This window comes from Hippocampus guttulatus, chromosome 1 (genome assembly GCF_054856545.1).
Source record: "Hippocampus guttulatus isolate MCC_2025c chromosome 1, RoL_Hgut_1.0, whole genome shotgun sequence".
Classification (NCBI taxonomy): domain Eukaryota; kingdom Metazoa; phylum Chordata; class Actinopteri; order Syngnathiformes; family Syngnathidae; genus Hippocampus; species Hippocampus guttulatus.
Genome location: NC_141261.1, coordinates 26,583,039 through 26,604,808, shown reverse-complemented (window position 1 = coordinate 26,604,808; position 21,770 = coordinate 26,583,039). Strand labels below are relative to the sequence as shown.

Below are 21,770 nucleotides of genomic sequence, written 5' to 3'. Positions count from 1 at the left end.
TGTTCGGTGCTTTCTACCGTCTTTGTTACCGATTTGTTTTACTGTTTATTGTATATGTTAAATTGCTCCATGTACAGCACTTTGTATGCAGCGATGGCTGTTCGAAAGTGCTCTATAAATACATCCATCCATCCATCCATTTTCCGAACCGCTTGATCCTCACTAGGGTCGCGGGGGGTGCTGGAGCCCATCCCAGCTGTCTTCGGGCAGTAGGCGGGGGACACCCTGAATCGGTTGCCAGCCAATCGCAGGGCACACAGAGACAAACAACCATCCACGCTCACATACACACCTAGGGACAATTTAGAGCGTTCAATCAGCCTGCCATGCATGTTTTTGGAATGTGGGAGGAAACCGGAGTACCCGGAGAAAACCCACGCAGGCCCGGGGAGAACATGCAAACTCCACACAGGGAGGCCGGAGCTGGAATTGAACCTGGTACCTCTGCACTGTGAAGTCGACGTGCTAACCACTGGACTACCGGGCCGCCCTCTATAAATACATTTGAATTTAATTTTGAATTGAATTGATGCTACTGTTCTCTATTCACGTAGCAATGCTGCTCCCAGTCAATCGTCTTGAATGGCTTTTGCGACAACCGCTGCCACATATTACCATAGACAACATTTATGGTGCATGCACGGACGTTTGGCATCGGACGGACAACCCGTTTCAACAGGTGCCTCCAACAGAAAAAAATATTACAAAAGGAAAAGAAAATCGATGTTGAATTTAAATGTTTCAAAGGTTGGTGACTCCTGTGGTTTCCTATACGCATCCGGTTCAAATGGATCTTTGCGTTAGCCAAGCTGGCGGGAATATGTCCCTCCTCCCCTGCCATCCTGTGATTCGCAAAGGATCATCTGAACCTACAACGTACGAAAACAAAACCTCTCATCTCCGTGAACTGCGATCAATCAGTCGTCATCAACATTTTTGTTTACATCTCTGCTTGTGCGCACATGAACATGTGGCGCAACGAGTGTCGGTTGCTTTCATCATTTAATAAGCAATATATATTAATGTTGATTTTTCGCCAAACTTGTATGAGCCAAACAACGTCACCTTGAGAATTCCATCCAAGGAAATTCAAAACAAACATTTCAATAAAAGAGAGAAGAGGGCATGGTTCCGATATAAATGTTTTATTTAAACATCAAATTAATACTTTGTGGAAGAAATAATATTAATTTGTTTGCCTCGGGCTTGGTGCGATATCGTGACCAAGTCCGGTATCAGAGCAAGCATTGATTTTGCAGGACACGGCCTCAATTTGAAGAACACATGGATTGAGCTTCAAAAGCTGTACGTGCACTCGCTACGCGCGATAGTTGGTCAACCTAATAGTGAAGGTTTCAAATTAGTGTTTAAAAATAGAGTCCGTGTGTCAAAGTGGTGTTTTCTCCCAGGGTTAGGGTTTCAAAGTAGGATTTTAAACTTTGGTTTGAGTTTCAAAGTAGGGTTCTAAACACTCAGTAGTGTTTGAAATTATGATTTTAAACCTGGGTTAGTGTTTCAAAGTAGAGCCGTGACCAACGGGTAGTTGGCACCGGGCATCCATCTGAGGGAAGTGCATCCACAGCAGAACAGTTTAATTTAAGTCTGGCAAAAATTTCATGAATACGAGGAGGATGCAAATAGACATTGAATATAATTTATTTGAAAGCAAGCTTCAAGCAAGCACCATTTTTCATCTCTCTCTCTCTCTCTCTCTCTCTCTATATATATATATATATATATACAGTATATATATATACAGTATATTTAAATATATCTCAAGTCAAGTATCAAGTACAACTTTATTGTCAAATGTGCTGTATGTATATATATATATATATATATATACACACATATATATATATACACACATATATATATATATACATACATACATACACACACACACACACACACACACACACACACACACACACACACACACACACACACACACACACACACACAGTATTCTTTTTCAAATGAAAGCTTAGAGGTCGACCCGTTGGGCATCTCCAAAGTAGAGGAAGACGGCGAGGCCGAAGCAGTGGACGAAGGCAATGAGGTAGAACACTGACGTCCACGACTGGGTCACTTCAATCATGTAACCCGACAGCGACACCATCAGCACACCTGGGCGACACACATTACTCAATTACACTTTGAATTTCTCTTTTGAAAATGACATTTAGCACAATTATAGATAGATTCATTCACTCCGTGCCTCAAAACACTTACACAATATCTCAATCGTCTTCATCCACTGAAATGAATTGCCTAAGAAATTTCCGTTCCTATCCTCTCCTGGTGAGATGAACCAGAAGTACCTGGAGGATAGGTTTGTTCGAATTGTATAAACGCTTAGGAAAGGCGCCTGGATGCACACTTTAAGCCAGCTGTAGCAAAAGGTACTCCTGGCCAACCTTTATGAAAGCCGATTAGCCACAATTCTTTAGGGCAGCAACAAGAGAGCACCATGGTCGAGGGAACACGCAAAGACGCTTGTGTGTCATGCTCAAGACTTAAAAAATAATTAGAAGAAAGTAAACATCCATTTAACAAATGGAATTGAAACGTTTTGTGGATAGTCAATGAAACCACAAAATATACTGTACGTTCAAAGCAAAAGGAAAGAAGTGGTCCGACATAAACAGAAATAAAGCTATAAACATCTTTCCATAATGTATTAGAGAATGTCCAAAAGCAACAAAAAACATAATCGGTCATCCTTGACAAAACATTAATATCTGTATCTTTTTCATTTTATTATTAGGTTCATACTTCCACAAGCTAGAGACTTACATCAGCAATACTCGTCGTCGCGCAACGACATCGTTTCGGAAGACTGGAGTCAAATTCATTTGAAACAGTGCCGTGCTTTCCTTTGTTGGAACATAAGCAACCTTTTCATCTCCACTTAACCTGATGGCATCATCCAACAAAGGTGGCATAAAGGTTCTTTCCGAAGAGGCCCTCGAAGACTTTGGAAAGAAGAACTTCAGGACAAGACCTCTTGAAGTCCTGAATGTCAAAACCAACCAAAACGAAAGCCTTGGAAAGAAGAAACAGAAGCTAAAGGCTCGAATCCAAGACGAGCTCCTCCAAAAGAAAACATCACTTTTTTAAAATCCTAATCTTGGTTTTCACGCTATTCGATAACTAACTGAAGACGTCTTCCATGGTACCGATTTGCAAGTAAAGTCAAACAGCCGTCTAAAAAAACATTGTCTCATCACTGAGCGGAGAGACGGCAACGCTATTCATAGGCCAGTTTCAAGACCGTGTTTTGTTCTCAACTCAACTCATTCACACATTTGACTGCGTGTTGGGAAAATGAACACACGTTGAGGATACGTACCCGTGAAAGCTCCGAGCATATTCATGAAGCCTAAAACATAACAATAAGACAAATGAATACTTCAAATAACTTCTTGAGCCGCTTAACAGTGTTTACATTGTTCCAAAAAGCAGGACGTCTCAAATGGCGCCGGTCCAGGAAAAAATGTTTTCTAAATACATGATACACGTTAGAAGATAATTGCTGAAAACATGTACAAAGACTGAGAACTATGTGGTACTGAATTGTGGCGATACTTCAGTTGTAAGATTTTGGGCATTTTTGGTTAAAATGGGGCCCAGTAATGCACTTTGGGTGTCCGGCATAAGTCGCCCCTTCGCCACTTTGGAACAATGCGCCGTTATGCAGCACATATGCGACAGCCTTTTCCCGCATGACTGCTTCAGAGCAGCGTTTTAATAGTTCAAGAATTTTCATTATACTGTAGTTCAGTTTTATTTGTTATTTATTTTCAAATTCAAGTATTTTGAATTTGTTTTCAGAGAAGGGTTGTTCATTTCTATTAGTTGAATTGACAAGTAGGAAAACAAAACATATTTTCGCTTCAATTACACTGGTGAACAGTGTCAAAGTTTTCATCAGCGACGGTGTCATTTGTCCCCAAATACATTTCTGGGATTTATTTTAAAATTGTCCTTCCTGTTTTTTGTTCGTTTTCGGTCACTATGATGACCGTCCGTGCATTGGAGAGCCTCGTGTTCAGCCATAAGTGTGTGCACTCAAGCACGAAGAGAGGGAGATGGGGGGGGGTTATTCTATTATTTATTTATGCATCATGTTTATTATTATTTTGTTTTCAATACTTTTTTTTAAGTAAGATTTGACAATCAGTGGGTGATCAGGGGCTTAATGCTGGCATGCCACTTTAGAGCGCCTTGTTGTTGTGCCTTGGAAAAGCCCTGCTACAACCCGGTGTGATATACCGGTACTTTATTCCAGGCGCCAGAGGTTTTTAACGGATATCATTTGTTTGCTAAATCATATAGATGTGTGTAGGCATCAATTGAAGCCTCAATTTACATACTTGACCGTTTATTTAAATCATTGCCAGTCATTGCGCAATCATTCTGCAGACCCCCACGGGCTCAGTTTGAAAAACACTGCCTTCGAGTCACCGAGCCGACACGTGACACATTCATCCATCACGATGTCATAAGGAGACACGTGCTCCACTCACCAAAGAGGGCACCGGCCCGTGAAGGAGTGAGATCCTGCACATTCACAGATGCACCACTGCAATGCACGAAAAGTTATCAGCGAAACACAGCATGATCTGTCACACAGGTAAAACATACATGAATTTTTCTTTTGAGTGGGCCAGTAAAAACAACCAACTGAAATAACGTGGTTGCACAAATGCGCACACCCTCTTATGACTGGACCAGAGGCAGGGAACTCCGGTTCCTCGAGAGCCATATCCTGCCTGTTTTTGATCTCTGCCGACTCCAACATACCTGATTCAATTGATCATGCTAGTTTCCGGCTTCTACAGAGCTGATCGTTTGACTCAATGTGTTTTAGTCGAGAGAGGTCTAAAAAAGGCAGGATAAGGATCTCGAGGAACCGGTGTTCCCTACCCTTGGAATGGAACAAACTATACTGTACAGTCCACCAAATAAAAATATCTGTATCGTGATTAAAGTGTAGGGATGAGTGATCGTATTGTAAATGATTTTTATGGAAATATCTAGTTCCACTCTATAACAATCCCGATAGGGATTGAGCGAACAGCTTGACTCCATTTGAAGACCAAAACAATGTTTATGCATCTGACCACAAACAACTTTTCCCACAATATTCAAATTTTCAGAGAGTTCTTCATCATTTGCACATACCAGCTGGTGAAGGAGAGTGCAACCATCGCAGCAGAGATGCAGATGACGGCGATGGGAAAGGACACCTTGACAGACAGCGGCAAGACAAAAGCGCTGGACACGCCCATGGCGATGAACTGAGAGGGGCCAGACATGCATTTTAAAACGTGACAAAGTGCAGGCGACCATCGAAAGCAACTCATATGAGCAGCACGCTGCTGTGATTGCAACAATAGAACATACATGTATACGCTTACTTGCATGGACTTTCTCACAAACGCGACACTGTATCCTTGGCTGATGAGCGAATCGGAGAGATATCCGCCACAAAGCGCCGCCGGAATGGCAGCCGCCCAAGGGAACACATTGTACACCCACATCTGAAAGGAAAGCCGGGCGACGGGCCGTTGGGGTCATTGGCGCAAACATAGTGGATGCCCTCTGGGCCGGTAGGAGAACACGAGTACCGTGGCGTGGGGATATTCTTCATGGAAGTATGTCGGCATCCATGAGAGTAATGTGTAGGAGGTGCCGCATGTGCACAGGTGAGCCAAGACCATGGCCCTGTGTCAAAGCACACAATGACAAACAGGTTCATGTATGTTTCATGTTAGGATGTATCTGTCTTGTGTGATTCAGTTTTGATTAGAATTTCGTTTTCATTGTGTTTTTTTTGTTGTCTACGTTTGTGTCATTAGATTATCGGGCCACCTGTGCTTGTCATCTTGGTCCCTTATGTCTTCCAATCTGACACTTATGTCTTGTCCAAGTGTTTCTCATTGTCTTCTCACTTGCTTGTATTTAAGTTTCCCTTTTTTGTCCTTCTTGGTTCAGTGTGTTTTAGCAGTCTTGGTGTCATGTCAAGTCTTTTTTCCTGGTGTGTGTTTAGTTACTTTGAGCCTCATTGTTTGGGATTTCTGCTAATTTCACATTTTGGATATTTCAGAGTAGTTTATTTGCCCTTTGATTTTGAAAGTAAATTGTTTTTGGAGCACTTCCTGCTTCCCTGGATTTAGTTCCCAATCCAAACCAAACGTGACAGGCAGCATAGAAAAGCCCACATTTATTAAAAGACGCACTATTATGCTCGACATTTTTTTGCTACCTGTCCACGGCCCACCCAAAATGGCTCTGCGACCCACTTGTGCGTCCTGATCCACCAGTTGAGAATTACCGGTCTGGAACACGGGTGGGCGTGTCCAGTCCTCAAAGGCTGCTCTCCTGTATGTTTCAGACGTTTCCCTCCTCCAAACGTGTGATTCAAATGACCAGAATCATTATCAGGCTTCCGCAGGGCTTGCAGATGAGCAGATCATTTCAATCGGGTGTGTTGGAGGAGGGAAACGTCAAAAATATACAGGGCAGTGGCTTTAAGGACCGGAGTGTCCACCCCTGGGCTAGAGTGTCATCCCCAGCACTGCCATCTAGTGGTCACTTGTAATAAGTTCAAAATAAGACGACAGAAGTGCAGTCCGAGGAAAAAGTACCGGTACTGTATCTCCTTCCATTCATACTTATACAGTATTTTTGACATTACATTCTAATATAGAGTACAAGCACTGATTTATACAAAAATGTTACTGCAATACTATTATAACGTGTAACCCATCCGTACCAGACGCATGGTTTTTTGACGAATCTCAGCAGATGTGTACATGCAAAACTCCTTGATTGGGAGTCATCTCTTCCTTCTTTCTGCTTTGGATAAGCTTTGCCTGAAAACATCATATGTCAAATATTTTACCGTTTGAAATGGTGTCGCATGATAATTAAGTTCAATGAGTTTACTGTTCAGCACAAAAAAAACCCAGCAGCGAGTGGGGTAATTTTTCAGGTAAGCATAAATTATTGGACGGTATACTTTCTCTCTCCATTTGTCATTTACATCTCGATGTTAATACTATGAAATAAAATCTGGACTTCTTTTGATCAGAAACTCAGAAATCTTCAGTTTTCAACAACAACAACAGAGGAAGTCAAATGGTCTGCCGTTTGCCCCCCCCCCCCCCCACCTTTCACGGAAAAAATGAAGAAAAAAAAGTGTGGATTAAAAACTGCAAACTCCCCCTTTAAACACGTTCACAAAACTATTTAGCCTAAGCCACAAATTCAAGAAAACACAATAGTTGAGAGATGCAACGATGTCATCGTGAATACGCACCTTTCAGAAAATACTGCCACACAACGAGCGCCCAGAATCCAGACAGAAGACCAACAGCATAGAATACACTTTCCCAACCATACCGGTCCAGCAGTACGGAGCCCAGCAAGCCTGCCAACAGTATTCTGAAAGCACCGTCCAGAGGCATCACAAAGAACACGTTTTGCATCTTACGTATGTTGAGCAGCATGTGCGTGCACTTATGTATGCAGGCGGGTTTTTTTGTGTGCGCCGCATACCCAAGAGAGCTACCACTGTGCATGATGCTGTTTAAAAAGCTCTTCTCCCCTTCCGGTGCGCGCTGTGCGATCAGACTGGCCAAAGATGGGAAGAATACACCTGGAAAACAGCAATGGACATTTAGATCGCATGCAGAGTGGTAGCACGATATAACACGATATATTCCTATAAATAGTGACGGGTAGGTCCCGATACCAGGTATCAGTATTGAGCTGATACCAAGGTATCAGTAACTTATGAAGGATGCCACTAATAGCCAGCAATACTATTAGCACCTGGTGGCCGGGCCTACAACCATGGGACCTGGCCGGGCTCAGCCCCAAAAGGGCTCACCATCTGCGGGAGGGGCCAAAGGGGTTGGGAGTCCTGCGAGCTGGGCGGTGGAAAAAGCCATGGACCTTGGCGGTCGGATCCCCGGCTACAGAAACTAGCTCTAGGTACATGGAATGTCAGGAAGGAGCCTGAGCTGGTGTGTGAGGTAGAGATGTTCCGATTTGATATTGTCGGGCTCGCCTCCACCTACAGCTTGGTAGCATTTCACTTGGACACTGGTGGGGTTGGACACTCTTCCACTGTGAAGTTGCCCACGGTGAGAGGCGCCAAGCAGGTGTTGGCATACTTATTGGTCCCCGGCTTGGAGCCTGTACGTTGCGGTTTACCCCGGTGGACAAGAGAGCAGCCTGCCTCCACCTTCAGGTGGTGGGGCAGGTCCTGACTTTTGTTTGTGCCTCTGCACCAAACAGAAATTCAGAGTACCCACCCTTTTTGGAGTCCTCAGAGGGTGTGCTATAGAGAGCGCTCCCGCCGGAGACTCCCTCATTCTGCTGGGGGACTTCAATGCTCATGTGGGCAATGACAAGGAGACCAGGAAGGGCCTGACTGGGAGGAACGGACCCCCCCCCCCCCCAAACCCCAATATCTCCCCATTCAAACCCAAGGGTACTTGCTTTTTTTTCGTGGCAAGAGAATAAAGTGTATTTGAACAACCACTACAGCAGGTGTCAGTGCCGCTCTCATTGTGAGAATGTTTGCAGAGTGTATGAGCTCAATTTGGTTTGTTTGCACCAAGGATGCGCACACAGCACAGTGCGCACCAGAGAATGAAGTGCAGTGGACAAAGAGAGACAAAGAGCCACCATGGAAAAATATTTAACAGGGATGAAAAGAAAGGTGAGAGAGACTTAAAAAAAACTAATGCCAGTAAAGATATTTTTTGTTGTTAAGTTTATCTATTTTCAGTACAGAGTTTGGAGGATGTGAAATATTTTCTTCTTCCTCGAGGGGACATTACAGAAACTAATGGAGACACACAGCCGTAATGTCGGCATATCCACAAACAGAGTGGATACAAAGTCTACACCTCCCTGTTAGTTTTTTGTGATATAAAATAACCGGACCGACATAAATCATTTCCATACATTTTCTACCATAAATGTGACCTAAAACCTGTACAACGCAACAGATTCAAAAAAAGGTTTACAAGAGGGGCAGTGAAAATAAACAACCGAAATGATATGGTTGCTAAAAACAACAACAAAAAAAAAAACGGAGTTCAACCATGTCAGCAGATGCATGTCCACCTCAGTCCACCTTGTAGTCATATGACTGTGTGCTGAAACCGCCCATCCTGTCGCAAATCTAGATTGCTAAAATTGTTCAGATAGCTCACCTTGCAGTATTCCCATGAAGACTCGGGCCATGGTCATGAGAGCCAGGGTGCGAGAGCCAAAATGGGCCAAAGCTGGCGTGCTGGCTGTGACCACCGCCCACGAGGTGGCTGAGAAGAGCAGGACTCGCTCCCCTCCAATTCTACAAAATAGAACATTCAGCGTCAAAGTCAAGTGAAACCTTGATTTAACCAGAAAAAAAAACAAACACTTGAGACCGATGTCTCTTTATCAAGGGTGAAAAAAAAAGCCCCAACTGAGTGGGTCTCAAGCTCATTGCAGAGGATAAAGAACATATAACTGTGAGTACTGTTATATAGAATTGCTAAATGTGTTGCTGCTCAAATATCCATTTCTTAAATCGTTATATATGCAGTTCCAATCGAGGGCTAGTGTTTGCTTTTGGCTAATTGACAAAAGCAAGAACTGTGCGTTAATGTTAAATATGCATTGTGTAATTCTCCTTCTTTGATGTTTGCTTTCAGAGTAAATTTGTATTGGGAGTGGCATTTAACAGCTTTGAGCCTCTTTTCAGAAGAATTGTTGACTACGGAGCATATTTTCCTTTGTGCTTAAGTCAGAAAAGGTGCTTTTTCTATTCTGGCTCCAGTGCTCCGCAATGACATACCCACGGACATTGGAAGCGCGACCGCAGAAGAAATGTTTAAAACACGATTGAAGACGTCTTCATATACTCTCGCCTTGAGCTGAACTACATGTCATCCTGTTTGAGTGACGCTTCTATTCAGGCTCCTGGCCCCTCATCCTGGGCTTGGAAGCGGCTCACTGGATACTGCGCCCACTGACCGGGACAAGATCACAGGTGGACCACTTCCTCGGAGGCGCTGCTGTGGAGATTTCAGCATTGACCAATTGAGATGGGACCCAAATCATCAAAGGCATCTTCCTGCAGCGCTTCATCTGATTGAATGGACTTTCACACTAACTTGAAACATCGTATAGCATCATATTATGAGTTAAATGTTGCCCACTCAGCATCCGTTGCAGCATGGTCATGCCGGAAAGGGGATTCCCCGATTAGTGGCCTCTTCTCATGGTTTCTAATTTTTCCCCAGATGTTTTCTTTTTGGGGAGTTTCTCTTTGCCCTCCTGGGGGTTGTCAACTGTGGGCATGTGAAGCCCTTGGAGACTTTTCTGTGATAAAGGGCTTTATCAAGAAATTTGACTTGGCTTTTTGGCTGTGCAGATTCTTCCGTTGACTTAAACCTTCAAGCGCCAACATATGAAACTTGCAACAAACATTTACAGTATGCCGTTATCTATAACCATTTCCAAGCTACAATTTTGGGAAATACCTTATCTGGCTGTCTTTACTGATAAAAAAAAAAAAAACTCTGGCGCCTCAAGGTTGAAGTGTGTCACTTAGGCACTTTGATGAAATGTATGCACTCCGGGTGGTGCAACCTTCAAATGGGGGCCTTCTCTGACAAATTGATGAAAAAAGGATCATGACTTTTTTTCCATCACCTGCGGGGAGCATTTCCACATTTTGACGGTTGCATGGAAGCGCCGATCATAAAGAACTGCAGCCATGGGCCGTGCGTTATAGATTTTGATTTGTGGGAATTTGATGCCCCACACGCGCAGTCCGTTGCTTGGCAACCTGATCAACTCTCGGTGTGCGCCGTCTCCCAAGAATTCTGTTATGAGCACGGTATTCTGATTACATGGCTTTATTGAATTTATTAAAAAGTGAATGAGAAAACACACACTCCTTCAAAGTAGCCTGTAGATGAGCCGCGCACGCTGGCGATAATCCCCGGACCTACAGTGTGACGTTACTTTCACATTTAAAGTTTGACATATTTTGCACATAGAAATCGCGATGGAATTCGGGTCTCGGGAAAATCCCGTTCCAGAAATCAGCGCCATCCTCGGACTTTACATACATTTTTTGGTGGTCGCGCATGTATTTCCAAGTTGAGTGTGTCAGAAGCCGAGACGGAGAAAGTGCGCAAGGAAGGCGTGAAAGAAATTGACTAAAGCGCAAGCAGGAGAATATGACCCCGTTTGCCAATCTTCTGCTTGTTGTCAAGTGAGTTGAGTTGACCTCACTGCCACCATACCGAGCTCGTATCTCAAGTTTGCACTCTCAAGTCAAAGCAAAAAATAAAAATAAAAACATTTGATTGAATGTCAGCTTGTGTCTTGGAAAACTTGTACATCGCGTCAGTTGTATCTCAAGGCACCCCGGAATCACAAATCTGACATCTTTGTTATGTGTGCCTTTGAAGCTCTCCCAAAATCAGGAGTAGAGTTTTACATTTGAGGCAACGTGATTATGCCAAAACATTAGCACCTTTGAAGCACATACCTCAGGTCAAATTTTTGGGGATAAATCACATACAATATTGCCGTTGGGATTATGAGGGGTTCCCTGGACCCCAAAAGTGTGTGAAGCCTGCAGAAGTGAGCCAAGTAGAAAGACTTGCTTGTCACTCGCATGACCACCCAGGATCTGAGTGCACGAGTAGCCCCAGAAGAATCCACCCAGGGCCAGGCCAGAGTCGATCTTGTTCCAGTGGAATGTGGCTGCCATCGCCACCACACAAACGGGCATCGTCATCCGGGCAGAGTACAACAGGCACGTCCCCACAAACAACACTGGCATCCATTTGCGGGCCTCTGCTCTGTTGTTGGCAAATAAAAAGATTTTTGGACTCCCAGAAAATCTCACAATCGGTGATGTCGGTCACACACAAAATGTGCACATGCGCCATTACTAATCCAACGGATTACTTTTTCAGTCAGGTCATCGGGCTACAGTTATCCTTCAAAATAAACGTTACTAAGCAGAACATATTTACTTCAACTTGACATCAGTATTGCAATTACTGGTACCTACTTTTTTCGAAGGGCATAAGGGTTTTAATGAATAATAAAATACAGGAGGACGCTGGCACTCAACAAACAAGGGTACATTATGCAACACGTTCAGAAAGGGAAACGGTTTGAACATAGTGAGGCATCGGGGGAGTCTTCAACTTCACATTCGCCTCTGAGGGAGTGACGTCACGTACGGGTCATGTCATGTTCTTTGACGACTCACGTAACATACAATATAAACAGCAAGGGGGGAAGGAGAGATTTGCGTTTTCAAGCTGGAAGTGCAGTCACTATTTTAAGTTTGTGTCGGCTAAAAACGGCAGCGCCATGTGCTGTCGACAAGAGTGTTATCTAGCTTCAATAACTTTACGTCTACCGCCCCCCCCCCCCAAAAAAAAAAACATGGACATCATCAGTAAAGTAAGGGAGATGCTTTTGAAAGCAATTCATCTGTAAGGTAACGACGTTACTTTTTAACGGTAACTGTGGCGACGCTGCTCACAATCCAGATACAGTAGAGTAGAAAACTATTGTCGATGCAAGTGAACTTGATTAAAGCGCATCTCACCTGGGCCACAGATGTTTGCCTTGCGGCTCCTCTGAAGTGTTGTTGGCAGAGCAGACATCGCGCTCCAAGAGAGGAACGGCAAAGTCATTTGAACCATTTCCCAGCATGTGGTTTTGTGCCATTTGGGAAATGGTGGTGTCTTCGTTCCTCCGCCCAGAGTAGTGCGCTGCCGTCACCCGATCGCAGGCGGACGAGCTAGACGAGTAAAACGTGTTAGAACAAAAACCCTGAAAAAGCTCCTCAGTGGTGCCATCAAGAGTGACGTCAGAGGTATTTAGAGGGAGTTGTTGAATAGGGTGTGTGTGTGTGTGTGTGTGTGTGTGTGTGTGTGTGTGTGTGTGTGTGTGTGTGTGTGTGCGTGCGTGCGTGTGTGTGCGTGTGTGTGAGAGAGAGAGAGCGAGAGAGAGAGAGAGAATGAAGCGCTTAAATGGGGGAGATGAGTCAATGCTCCAGAAATTGAGACAACGACAACAGGAGCCTGGACATATTTGGGACATTGTTATTACTCTTTAGAGGCGAAAGTAAAAATGTAACTTCATTTTGTTCTGGTTGGTGGGTGCCCAACAGACGGTGCAACATTCAAATGTTACACTTTTCACCACACAGCAATCCAGTTCTTTTCGTCAGCTGGAATGCAATCGTTCACTGCCAGCCAGATCTGCAACAATGAATTACTCAAAAAGGAATCATTATTAAACTAACCGACAACCATTTTAATAATCGATTCATTGTCAAGTGCTCTTGCCGAACATCAAACTGTCCAAATACCCAGCTTCTCGACAGGGAATATTTTTAGATTTCTCCGAAGTTCATGTCATGATAGTAGTGAATCAGTAGCCAAGAAGTAGCTTTCAGTTTTAAAACGTTTTCTGAGTACAACTGTACGTCACTCCTTCTCACGTGATATTGCTTCATTGGTGGTTGTTTGATTTTGTGTAATCATTAGACACTAAGGACTACAGGAATGGGAGACTATTTACTGTTGAGAGATGATTAATTTGAGAACCGATTCAACTGTTCCTTGTTACATCTCTAATGTCGATAAAAAAGTCAACCGCAATTGAGATCTTGAGATATTGGGCTCGTATAAGGCCGGAAAGCAAAAGAGACAGCAGCTCCATGGACGGCCCAACAAGACACAACAGAATTGGAGAAGCAAGACGTTGCCCATCGACACAGGTGGACAGAATTTTTGACGGCCCTCCGGTAATAACGCAGGAATAATTTGAATCTGAGCAATGTAATGAAATAAAAAGTAGACATTGCTGTTGAATTGTGGTTGAACTGATTTTTTTTCCAAAGGCAAACTCATTAAACAGGCCTGGAAAAAAATGATGCCACCAAAACTAAGGAGCCAAAAGCCACAGCTGGAAACACCCAACAATGGCCAAGAGCAAAACACTGAAACAAGAAAATCCACAGCAAGTGTTGCTCTTTGTTGTTGCGTAGTAGATGTGACAAGAATGCTGTTTGCAGCTTAATATCCAGAACAGTTTCAGAACATTTATTTTCATCATTCTTACCTCGGAATTATGAGGAAAAGTCTCTGGAAAAATCCTACGTTTCATCTCATAGTGCCCTTTCAAATGTGAGGTCTTCGTTGCAGCTTTCACCTACTCTGGCGACATCAGCACATTGGTCCTGTGCTGGTTGGAGGAAGAAGAAAGGCACATCTTTTCAGTCCGTTCTCTGAACCGCTAATTTTCACTGTTGACTCTTCTTTTAGCACTTACAAAATGTATTTCTTGCAGCAGCCACCTTGGACGCAGCCCACGTGGAACAGGGAAGTGTGCCGCCTTGAAATGCCACGACAGGACAAAGACAACCAACGGGTTGTTCCACAGCGCAATGCGCTGCGCTTATTGTGGTCTGAAAATGATTCAATGCGATCATGTATAGGCTAAGCTAGAGAATTAGGAGCAAGTCGTACCAGTTTACTGGTGGACACTTTGAACTGAAACTTGTTTGCCAATCAAAGAAGGGCTGCCCCGAGGAACAGAAAATCAAAGGGTCGAGGAGGCTCAGAAATAATCAAGTTGTGCTGTTTTACTCTAAATTGAAGGCGTTTGAGCACATTTTCTAAAGGCGCTGTCACACCAAAATGCTCCCGAAAAAGGCCAGAACCCGCCTCCAAACATACAATCAGACCGACATGGCCATTCCAACAAGACTGAGCATTTTGGATTGTCTTTTTGGGCAAATCCGGTCACCATTGATAATTCCAGTGATTAGGGAGTTACTGCAGTTGCAGTCACTCACTCAGTTCCCTAATCACTACAAAGGAACTTTCAGAAGACATTTTAGGGAACTATCAGAGGGTGCACAACTTGAAACGGCCAAGCCAACCAAATCAGTATTTTGACAGAACTCTTATTACAACAAAATACAAAATCAAGACAAGAAAAAGAAATGTTTCACAAAAGTCATGTTTATTTACAAATCTGCTCTTAGAAATGTGGATTTGTACAATGGACGCAAGCACTCGGTGTCTCCCAAATGTCAGAGCAAGTCTCTGGAAAGACAACACGAGGTCGACAACTTACAGGATGGACAACTCACAGCAAATTCGGCTTCCTGAAAAAAAAAAAAGAAAAAAGAAAAACAACGCATATCAAAAGAGACAAGCGTGAGTGCTCTTTCCTCTCTTGAAAAACAGACACTTGCATGCAGTTAAGCGTGAAAACAATGACCATTAAAAAAAAAGTGAGGGTGGGCACATTTGATAGACTGCAAATGTTACCATTGATTGTTATGGATTACCAAAAGTCCCAGTGTTGCAACTCATCATGACCACCATTGAACAGAAACACGGTTAAAACAAAGATACACAAATGAGGTATATTCAGCTCGACTTTATACATTTAGAAATACATTTAGATTCCATCATTTCTTTCTCTCTCTCACACACACACACACACGGGCTCAGTCTAAAATGTCTTCGCTTGTCTTTTTAACCCAAGGGTGTCAAACAAACGGTCCTCTGCGGAGGGGGTTGAGGGTGTTCCCCAAACCGGCACGGGTGCTCGATAGCTTACTCAAGGCGATTTCGATAAGCGTAAAATATTGGTGGTCATTTTGTCCACTGAAAGGTGCACTGAGAACCACTTTAATGACATTCTGAACTTGGCTGTTACTCAAGATTTGAGACCTGACATTGTTGCATTTGGGAAGTTTCCGTAGCAATGCGAGTGTACGCCACATGACATGCTGCCGTGCCACTTGGGCACGATGAAGAATGTCTTTTTGTGAAAATGAACACCTCCTTGTCGAAATATCTGAAGACGGCGAGTATGGCAAAGCATCACTCGACTGCTTGAGTTGAAAAGAGGCTGGTTTGGTCGATCGCTTCTTTGTCGTTCGCATGCGTCGCCACAACTTGAGTGTCTTTTCATGTGAGGGACAACTGAGGGCGCTTGAGTTTGGACAGTGTGAGTCAGTTGAGTGTGACAAGATTTGCAGACGGAGTTTTAAAACCTACAAATATTTGAAAGTGTTTATCGAACAATATGTATTTACCGGTAGATTCACATTGATCTTTAAGTTGCACATGTTTAAATGATAAAACCGATTGAAATGTTGAAATTGCTTTTCTGTTCAGAAATTTCAGACTGCTCGTATGATTTGTACACACACGATGATCAAAAATGGAAATCTTTTCAAACACAAATAAATATTGGGCATTTTGAGGGGTTGTTGGTTTTAAATAGTTCATTTGACCCCGAAAATACTGGTCTGGCCCACTATGGGGTGAATGTAGCCCCTGAACTCAAATGAGTTTGACCCCCAAACCCCTGGTTTAAACCTTCCCAGCTTTCACTCATTTCGTGACCTCTCAGGCTGCTCATCCCAATTTTGCTCTTATCAAATAGTACAGCAATTTACAGTCTTGTCTTGCCTCTATGACACAGGAATAACAAACGTAGCAATATTATTAGAGTTTTTTTTTTTTTTAAACCATACAGCATATACGCTGTTGCACAAATCTAGATAGCAGGGTAAGCCAGTTTTGGGTATTCTGGTAGAACGCAGGCGTGACTTGTTTGCACAAAAAGCAACATGGTACCATGGAAAGCAGGTCAAGACCTGATTCACATTTTGAAACGGATTCCATTTTTCGAGCCACACAGGAGTAATAAGCGCTACCATGCTGAAAGTGAATTTGAAATCAGAAGTCAAGAAAAATCGTGACAACCATTTAAAAATACACTGGTGCCTTGAGAAACAAGTTTAATTCAGACTGTGACTATACTCTTAACTCAAAACACATCTCAACTCATCATTCCCCTTTAAAATAAACAGCAATGCCATTAATTGGTTCCAGTTCCCCCAATCACAAAATGATTTTTTTTAAATCAATTTTTATTTTAAACAAGAAAAATCTAAAACTGTACTTTATAAAAACTTATATTCAGGACATAATTAAATAGAATCTAAGGAAACAAACCGTTTTTGCAACATTTGTTTTGCTTCAATGAAATGGAAATTATGCTGCTCCTTCTAATATGCGCACCTTGGCCACCAAGGGGCTGTAGAACACCCACACAGATAAATGACAGGATGTTGCAGTTATACAATTCATTTTATGCAAATATAAGACTGCCAGAATTATTTTATTGTCTGTCTGCATGTGTTGCGCCACTGTTTGCATGAAAATATCCATTTTTATAAAGTGCTATAACACTGCGACACTGATGCTATTCATTATTTGTTGTTTATGGCAATTTGTGGTTACTATCAAGCTAAATAGACTTTTAGGTATAGCTATGTGGTTGTTTTGAATAACCCAGAGTTTGGCTGTCTTTTTTATATTAGATGCTTTTTCTGCCAAACTGTTACTTCCTGTGAAACAAATTGAGTCACCTGCCCACAAACAGGTTCCTATCTCAAATGTTTGCTTCCAAGTGAAAGCACAATAATAATAATATTAATAATAATAAATAGAAAAATCGTCCAAATGACTGCTTGTATGTTGAAAAACTGGGTCACTCTTATCTCAAGGCACCTATGTATAGCGCCATGGTAACTTAGACGGTGCTGTTTGAATGCAACAGTCACGATGACCAAGTTCAGTCAAAAAAAAAAAAAAAAAAAACCTCTGCAAAATCTAGTTTAGCACACTATCCAACTGCAACAGCCGCACGGTTGATCATAAATTAAGGGGGCCTACAAAGTCTGGTGGTTGGGCTCACTTGGGGTCCTCGATGGTTCCCGTACTCAAGTCAGTCATTTTCGGGTATTTCACTTTTTTCTGGTCCAGCTCGTTCTGCGCCCAGAGCAGTAACTTGAGGAGTTTGGCCAATTTGGGAGTGGACTCCCTGTTTTCATGGTCCAGCACAGCTTGGTTCACCTCGCTCCACACCTGTGCAGCAAAAAAACATTTCTCATTTCCATGTACTCTCACATTCAAATGTTTGTTTTGTAAGATTAAGATTAAGATATCCTTTATTTGTCCCACACTGGGGTGTTTTCCTTCTGAAAAGGGCTAAATATACTTTACTATCCCTTTAATAATGAATGACCATCTGGTTTTCCTTTTAGAAAACATTTTATTCTTCAATTTAAACTGGGCTTAGCAGCACATGATTTCCCTCTCTAGAAACTGTTTTGAGACAGATGTCTCCCCAAAGATTGTGGTTGATGAGACAAAATGACATCAGAACCACAGTAGTCATTTTGCTGGCTAAAACAACTCACTTGAGTAGTGCCGGGTAGTATTGAAAAGAACATCTATCACGATATAGCCCATTTTATAGCACGATAATGATATACACAATTTATATTCCATATATACCACTAAAAGAATTATACAACACCCTCCGAGTGCTTACCTTCTCTCACTTTATTTTGAAATGAGATGAAACAGTCCTGTATGAAATGAGCAATTCGCCCAGTGCTGTTGCTACATAAAATTATCAACACAATTGCCAACAGCCTGACAGTTTTGTAAGAAGCATTTCCTTGAGTGGCCTCGCCGGGTTCCAGATTGCAATCCCATATTTTTTATGTATATTAAAGAGAGAGAGAGAGAGAGAGAATTTATCTTATTGAATTTTGTATCAAGAGAAGCCATAAAATAGGGTTAGATCAATTATTGGTCAGGCCGATTATGGGCACCGACAATATGATGAATATCGGCATCTGCCTTTTTTAAAAAGATCTGACGGCTGATAAAATAATCATGTCTATTGTCTGTGATAGTATGGATTCAGATATTTCAACAAAGAGCTGGCGTTTTTGTATCGTTTCTTTTCTTTTTTTTCAGATGCCAATATTTTCCCTGTACTGAAAATGAATATCATCGTATCGGCCCAGGGAAGGGGGAAAAAAAACCCAAAAAAAAAAGAATCACCCTCTACCAAAATATAAAAGTTGATTTGAATAATGTCATGCTTTTCTTTTTATTGATTTAGAAACTGGAGATTTATTCATTGTGTAAGAGATAATTCTGGTGATATGTAAATGTTGTTGGTCAACACAGCATTTTTGGAAAAGGTAGCCGGTGCGAGTACCTTCTGCCGTTGCATCATGTTGAGTAGGTCTCCAAAGGGCGACTCCTCAGGGTTGTCGAAGGCCAACAGGGCAAGCGTTCTCTCCATCTCTGTAAGACACTCGCGGCTCTCCTCCCCCTGCTCGGCCAGCTGCGTCTGGGCAAACTCCAGCGCCAACTCGGTCTCCCTTAGCCGGATGAGCTCGATCAAATGTTGCTGCTGTGCAAGGGGAATGACACACAAGTGATGAAACAAGGCTGGATCACGTATGGCCTTTCAAAAAAAAAAAAGAAGACAAATTGCTGCAAAGAAGCAGACAACATGTGCAAAAGAATGTTAAATAGTTTTTCCGTAAGAAAGGTGCGGCTAAAGGCAAGATTTTATATTAAGGCCATATTGCCCAGCCACAGTCATCAGTCGGGCTGGTACTAACCACGATGGTAGCATTATTTGGTACATTGGATACAAACGTGTTAAATAAGATCGCACATTTTCATGACTCATTTTGGTGCCACCTAACATTTTGCCCTCTGTTTCGTCTTCACATCATGCAACCAACATGGAGCTTGTGTGCTGTAATCTCCTCCCGGCATTGAATAAACAACTCAAAGGTACTCTCCTTTCCCACATTTGAGGGCATTTAAGTATACTGTGAGAACCGATAAAAAGTGATCGCTATAAACTGCAGATTACCGCAGTGTAACCGTGATTTCTATTGAATTGTATTTAAAAACAAGGACTGCTGATATGAAATACTGACATCGTGATACGCATCTCACCCGTATTACACAGCTCTAGTATTAAAGATGAAATTTATTGGTCGTGTTTATTAAAAAAAATACATGGGAAGAGAAACTTGGAAAAATAATCCATCACGAAACTGGAGAGGAAAAAAAAGTGCCATTATTTACATTTGTTTTTGTGTGTGTTCATTTTGAACATGTATAAATAGATTAGATGACTTCTCAAAATTGTTCATCCCTAGTTACGAGCATGGTCATATATCCAGCTTAAACTCACTTTATATTGTGTGGCATGCAAATGTACCTGCAAATGAAAGTACAAGTATCGGTTGGTGTCCAGCAGCTCAGGGTGCAGACTGTTGATGAGTGCGATGGCTTCCTGGATCTGTCCCTTCAGTATCATCTCTCGGATCTTTATCCTTTCATCCAGAGAGTCCAAGTCCACAGTGGGCTCGATACCAGACTCCATCCGGAACTTCTCTGCCGCCTCTTTGAATCCCTCTTGAGTACAAGACAGACCAGAACATGGCACGTCACATTCTGAAACAATTGTATGTTCTGCTTTGTCGTGTCGATTCACTCCAACGTGTTTTGAGGTGACTTACCGGTCACCAGGTAGTTCATAATGAGCCGGTTCATATCCGCTCTCTGAATGTGCACGTTGTTCAATTTGTCCATCCACTCGTCTTTTGTGATGTCTTCAGGCTTTTCAGCATAACTCATCATTGGAAGCCTGCAAGAGAGCGAAAGGCTCAAACCGGGAGACGGGAGCAAGACTGACACGGTTTGGCGGCTTCAAGTACCTACAGCAACACTAAACGGACAGCGGAGGAGAAACATGCTACGTGCTGAATACAGGCAGGAAGGGGGAAATAGCAGCTGTGCAATGATGACGAGAGAAAACGAGTTTTGAAGGTTTTCTAGCGCTGAACTGGTGTAAACGTCCGGCGACAGATCCCAAAACAAATCCATTTCCTCATTTCCTCACCCCAGGCAGGCAACAGTCAGACTGCCCCGGCTAGTTAGCTCTCCGTTAGCTGCGAACCTACCGTCCAACGCGAGCTCCGGTGTTTATTTCCTTTCTTGTTGACGAGGAGAAGTATCAAGTGATGACACTTAGCCCGAGTGCTTTCTCCGAGAGGAGAACATTTGTGAATTACAACACAGACTGCGATGAATCTTTCGGTGGCCTGCTAATAAGCCAAGCTAATGTGATATCCTCGCGATAGCAACGTACGTCATTCTTGCGAGATCACCCATTGGTTCGGCACGATGACGTCCGGTTGCTGAGGCAGGGCAACGTGTGGATTTGTAGGAAAAACCTTTAAAGAAATTACATATGCAACAATGATTGTATTAGATACATTGAAAATATATCTACTTTTCAGTATTGTAATGCCCTTCAGTAGCGGAGAGAAGGACGCTCGCAGTCGCTGATACTATTAATCATTTTTAATAACAAAATAAGTAATAAACACACGCATTCAAAGGAGTTGCTGTTAGCCACAACTCACGCCCATGCGCTCCTCACTCAGACTCTCTACCGGAGCCAATATTCCCCCAACCTGGCTCCTCCCCTCCCTATGACGTCACACAAATACAAGAAACAGATATTACACTGCCCTCCCCTTTATGAAACCCTCGCCCCGAGGGTTCAACAAAAAAAGTCCTCCAGCCGTCGTGGTCTTCGTCTCAGCCTCTGTGGTCGGCCTGCCTCTGAGTCTATACCACCTTCAGCTGGCTGGCTTGGGACAACATTGGTGGGATCTGGGGAACATGGATCCACCACATGTTCTGAACTGGTGGATGAAGCGGACCCCGCCTCAAATACAGGAACACCGCTGCCCCGGTAGGGGGCCAACCTGTCCCGATGTAGGGCAACCTTTC

The 21,770-nt window shown here is 42.9% G+C and overlaps 2 protein-coding genes across 12 annotated transcripts; both read right to left on the bottom strand.

Moving 5' to 3' along the window:
* Window positions 1-1,129: 1,129 nt before the first annotated feature.
* LOC147211188 (voltage-gated purine nucleotide uniporter SLC17A9-like) lies at window positions 1,130-14,535 on the bottom strand. Of its 9 annotated transcripts, none has more exons than XR_015102196.1 (15): window positions 14,386-14,534; window positions 14,176-14,298; window positions 12,653-12,847; window positions 11,691-11,888; window positions 9,240-9,379; window positions 7,570-7,669; window positions 7,331-7,455; window positions 6,785-6,884; window positions 5,637-5,733; window positions 5,427-5,549; window positions 5,191-5,306; window positions 4,533-4,588; window positions 3,356-3,385; window positions 2,800-3,048; window positions 1,986-2,130 (listed from the first exon to the last, which is right to left on the bottom strand). XR_015102196.1 is itself a non-coding variant. In XM_086123267.1 (14 exons), exons 3-14 carry the CDS (start codon window positions 12,772-12,774, stop codon window positions 3,026-3,028), a joined length of 1,230 nt encoding a protein of 409 aa, XP_085979393.1. In that variant the 5' UTR covers window positions 12,775-12,847; window positions 14,176-14,298; window positions 14,386-14,534; the 3' UTR covers window positions 1,130-3,025. The 9 variants fall into 9 exon arrangements, 3 of the variants coding, with proteins under 3 accessions (XP_085979393.1, XP_085979384.1, XP_085979410.1); XR_015102197.1 differs by having other exon boundaries at window positions 1,988-2,130; window positions 2,920-3,048; XR_015102208.1 differs by having other exon boundaries at window positions 1,130-3,048; window positions 5,413-5,549.
* Window positions 14,536-16,864: 2,329 nt separating this feature from the next.
* Window positions 16,865-21,401, bottom strand: LOC147211187 (glucose-induced degradation protein 8-B homolog). 3 transcript variants are annotated; one of them, XM_086123226.1, is made up of 5 exons: window positions 21,121-21,401; window positions 20,489-20,616; window positions 20,188-20,384; window positions 19,162-19,359; window positions 16,865-18,011 (listed from the first exon to the last, which is right to left on the bottom strand). In XM_086123226.1, the coding sequence occupies exons 1-5, from the start codon at window positions 21,141-21,143 to the stop codon at window positions 17,838-17,840; spliced, it is 720 nt and encodes a 239-aa protein (XP_085979352.1). In that variant the 5' UTR covers window positions 21,144-21,401; the 3' UTR covers window positions 16,865-17,837. The 3 variants fall into 3 exon arrangements, with proteins under 3 accessions (XP_085979352.1, XP_085979362.1, XP_085979371.1); XM_086123236.1 differs by lacking the exon at window positions 21,121-21,401 and adding an exon at window positions 20,933-21,110; XM_086123245.1 differs by lacking the exon at window positions 21,121-21,401 and adding an exon at window positions 20,691-20,844.
* Window positions 21,402-21,770: the final 369 nt, after the last annotated feature.

Bases quoted from the DNA above. Each gene is read 5' to 3' on its own strand.
- LOC147211188 (XM_086123258.1), bottom strand. From the start codon at position 12,774: ATGGCACAAAACCACATGCTGGGAAATGGTTCAAATGACTTTGCCGTT. The intron at 11,889-12,652 runs GTGAGATGCGCT...TGCCAACAACAG, and splicing joins GGCAAACATCTGTGGCCCAG to AGCAGAGGCCCGCAAATGGA. The intron at 5,734-6,784 runs GTACGGATGGGT...GCTTTGACACAG, and splicing joins GTCAAAAAACCATGCGTCTG to GGCCATGGTCTTGGCTCACC.
- LOC147211187 (XM_086123226.1), bottom strand. From the start codon at position 21,143: ATGGGTGATCTCGCAAGAATGAC. The intron at 20,617-21,120 runs GTACGTTGCTAT...GCTCTCTTGCAG, and splicing joins GGTGATCTCGCAAGAATGAC to GCTTCCAATGATGAGTTATG. The intron at 19,360-20,187 runs GTACATTTGCAT...CCCCTTGCACAG, and splicing joins ACTTGTACTTTCATTTGCAG to CAGCAACATTTGATCGAGCT.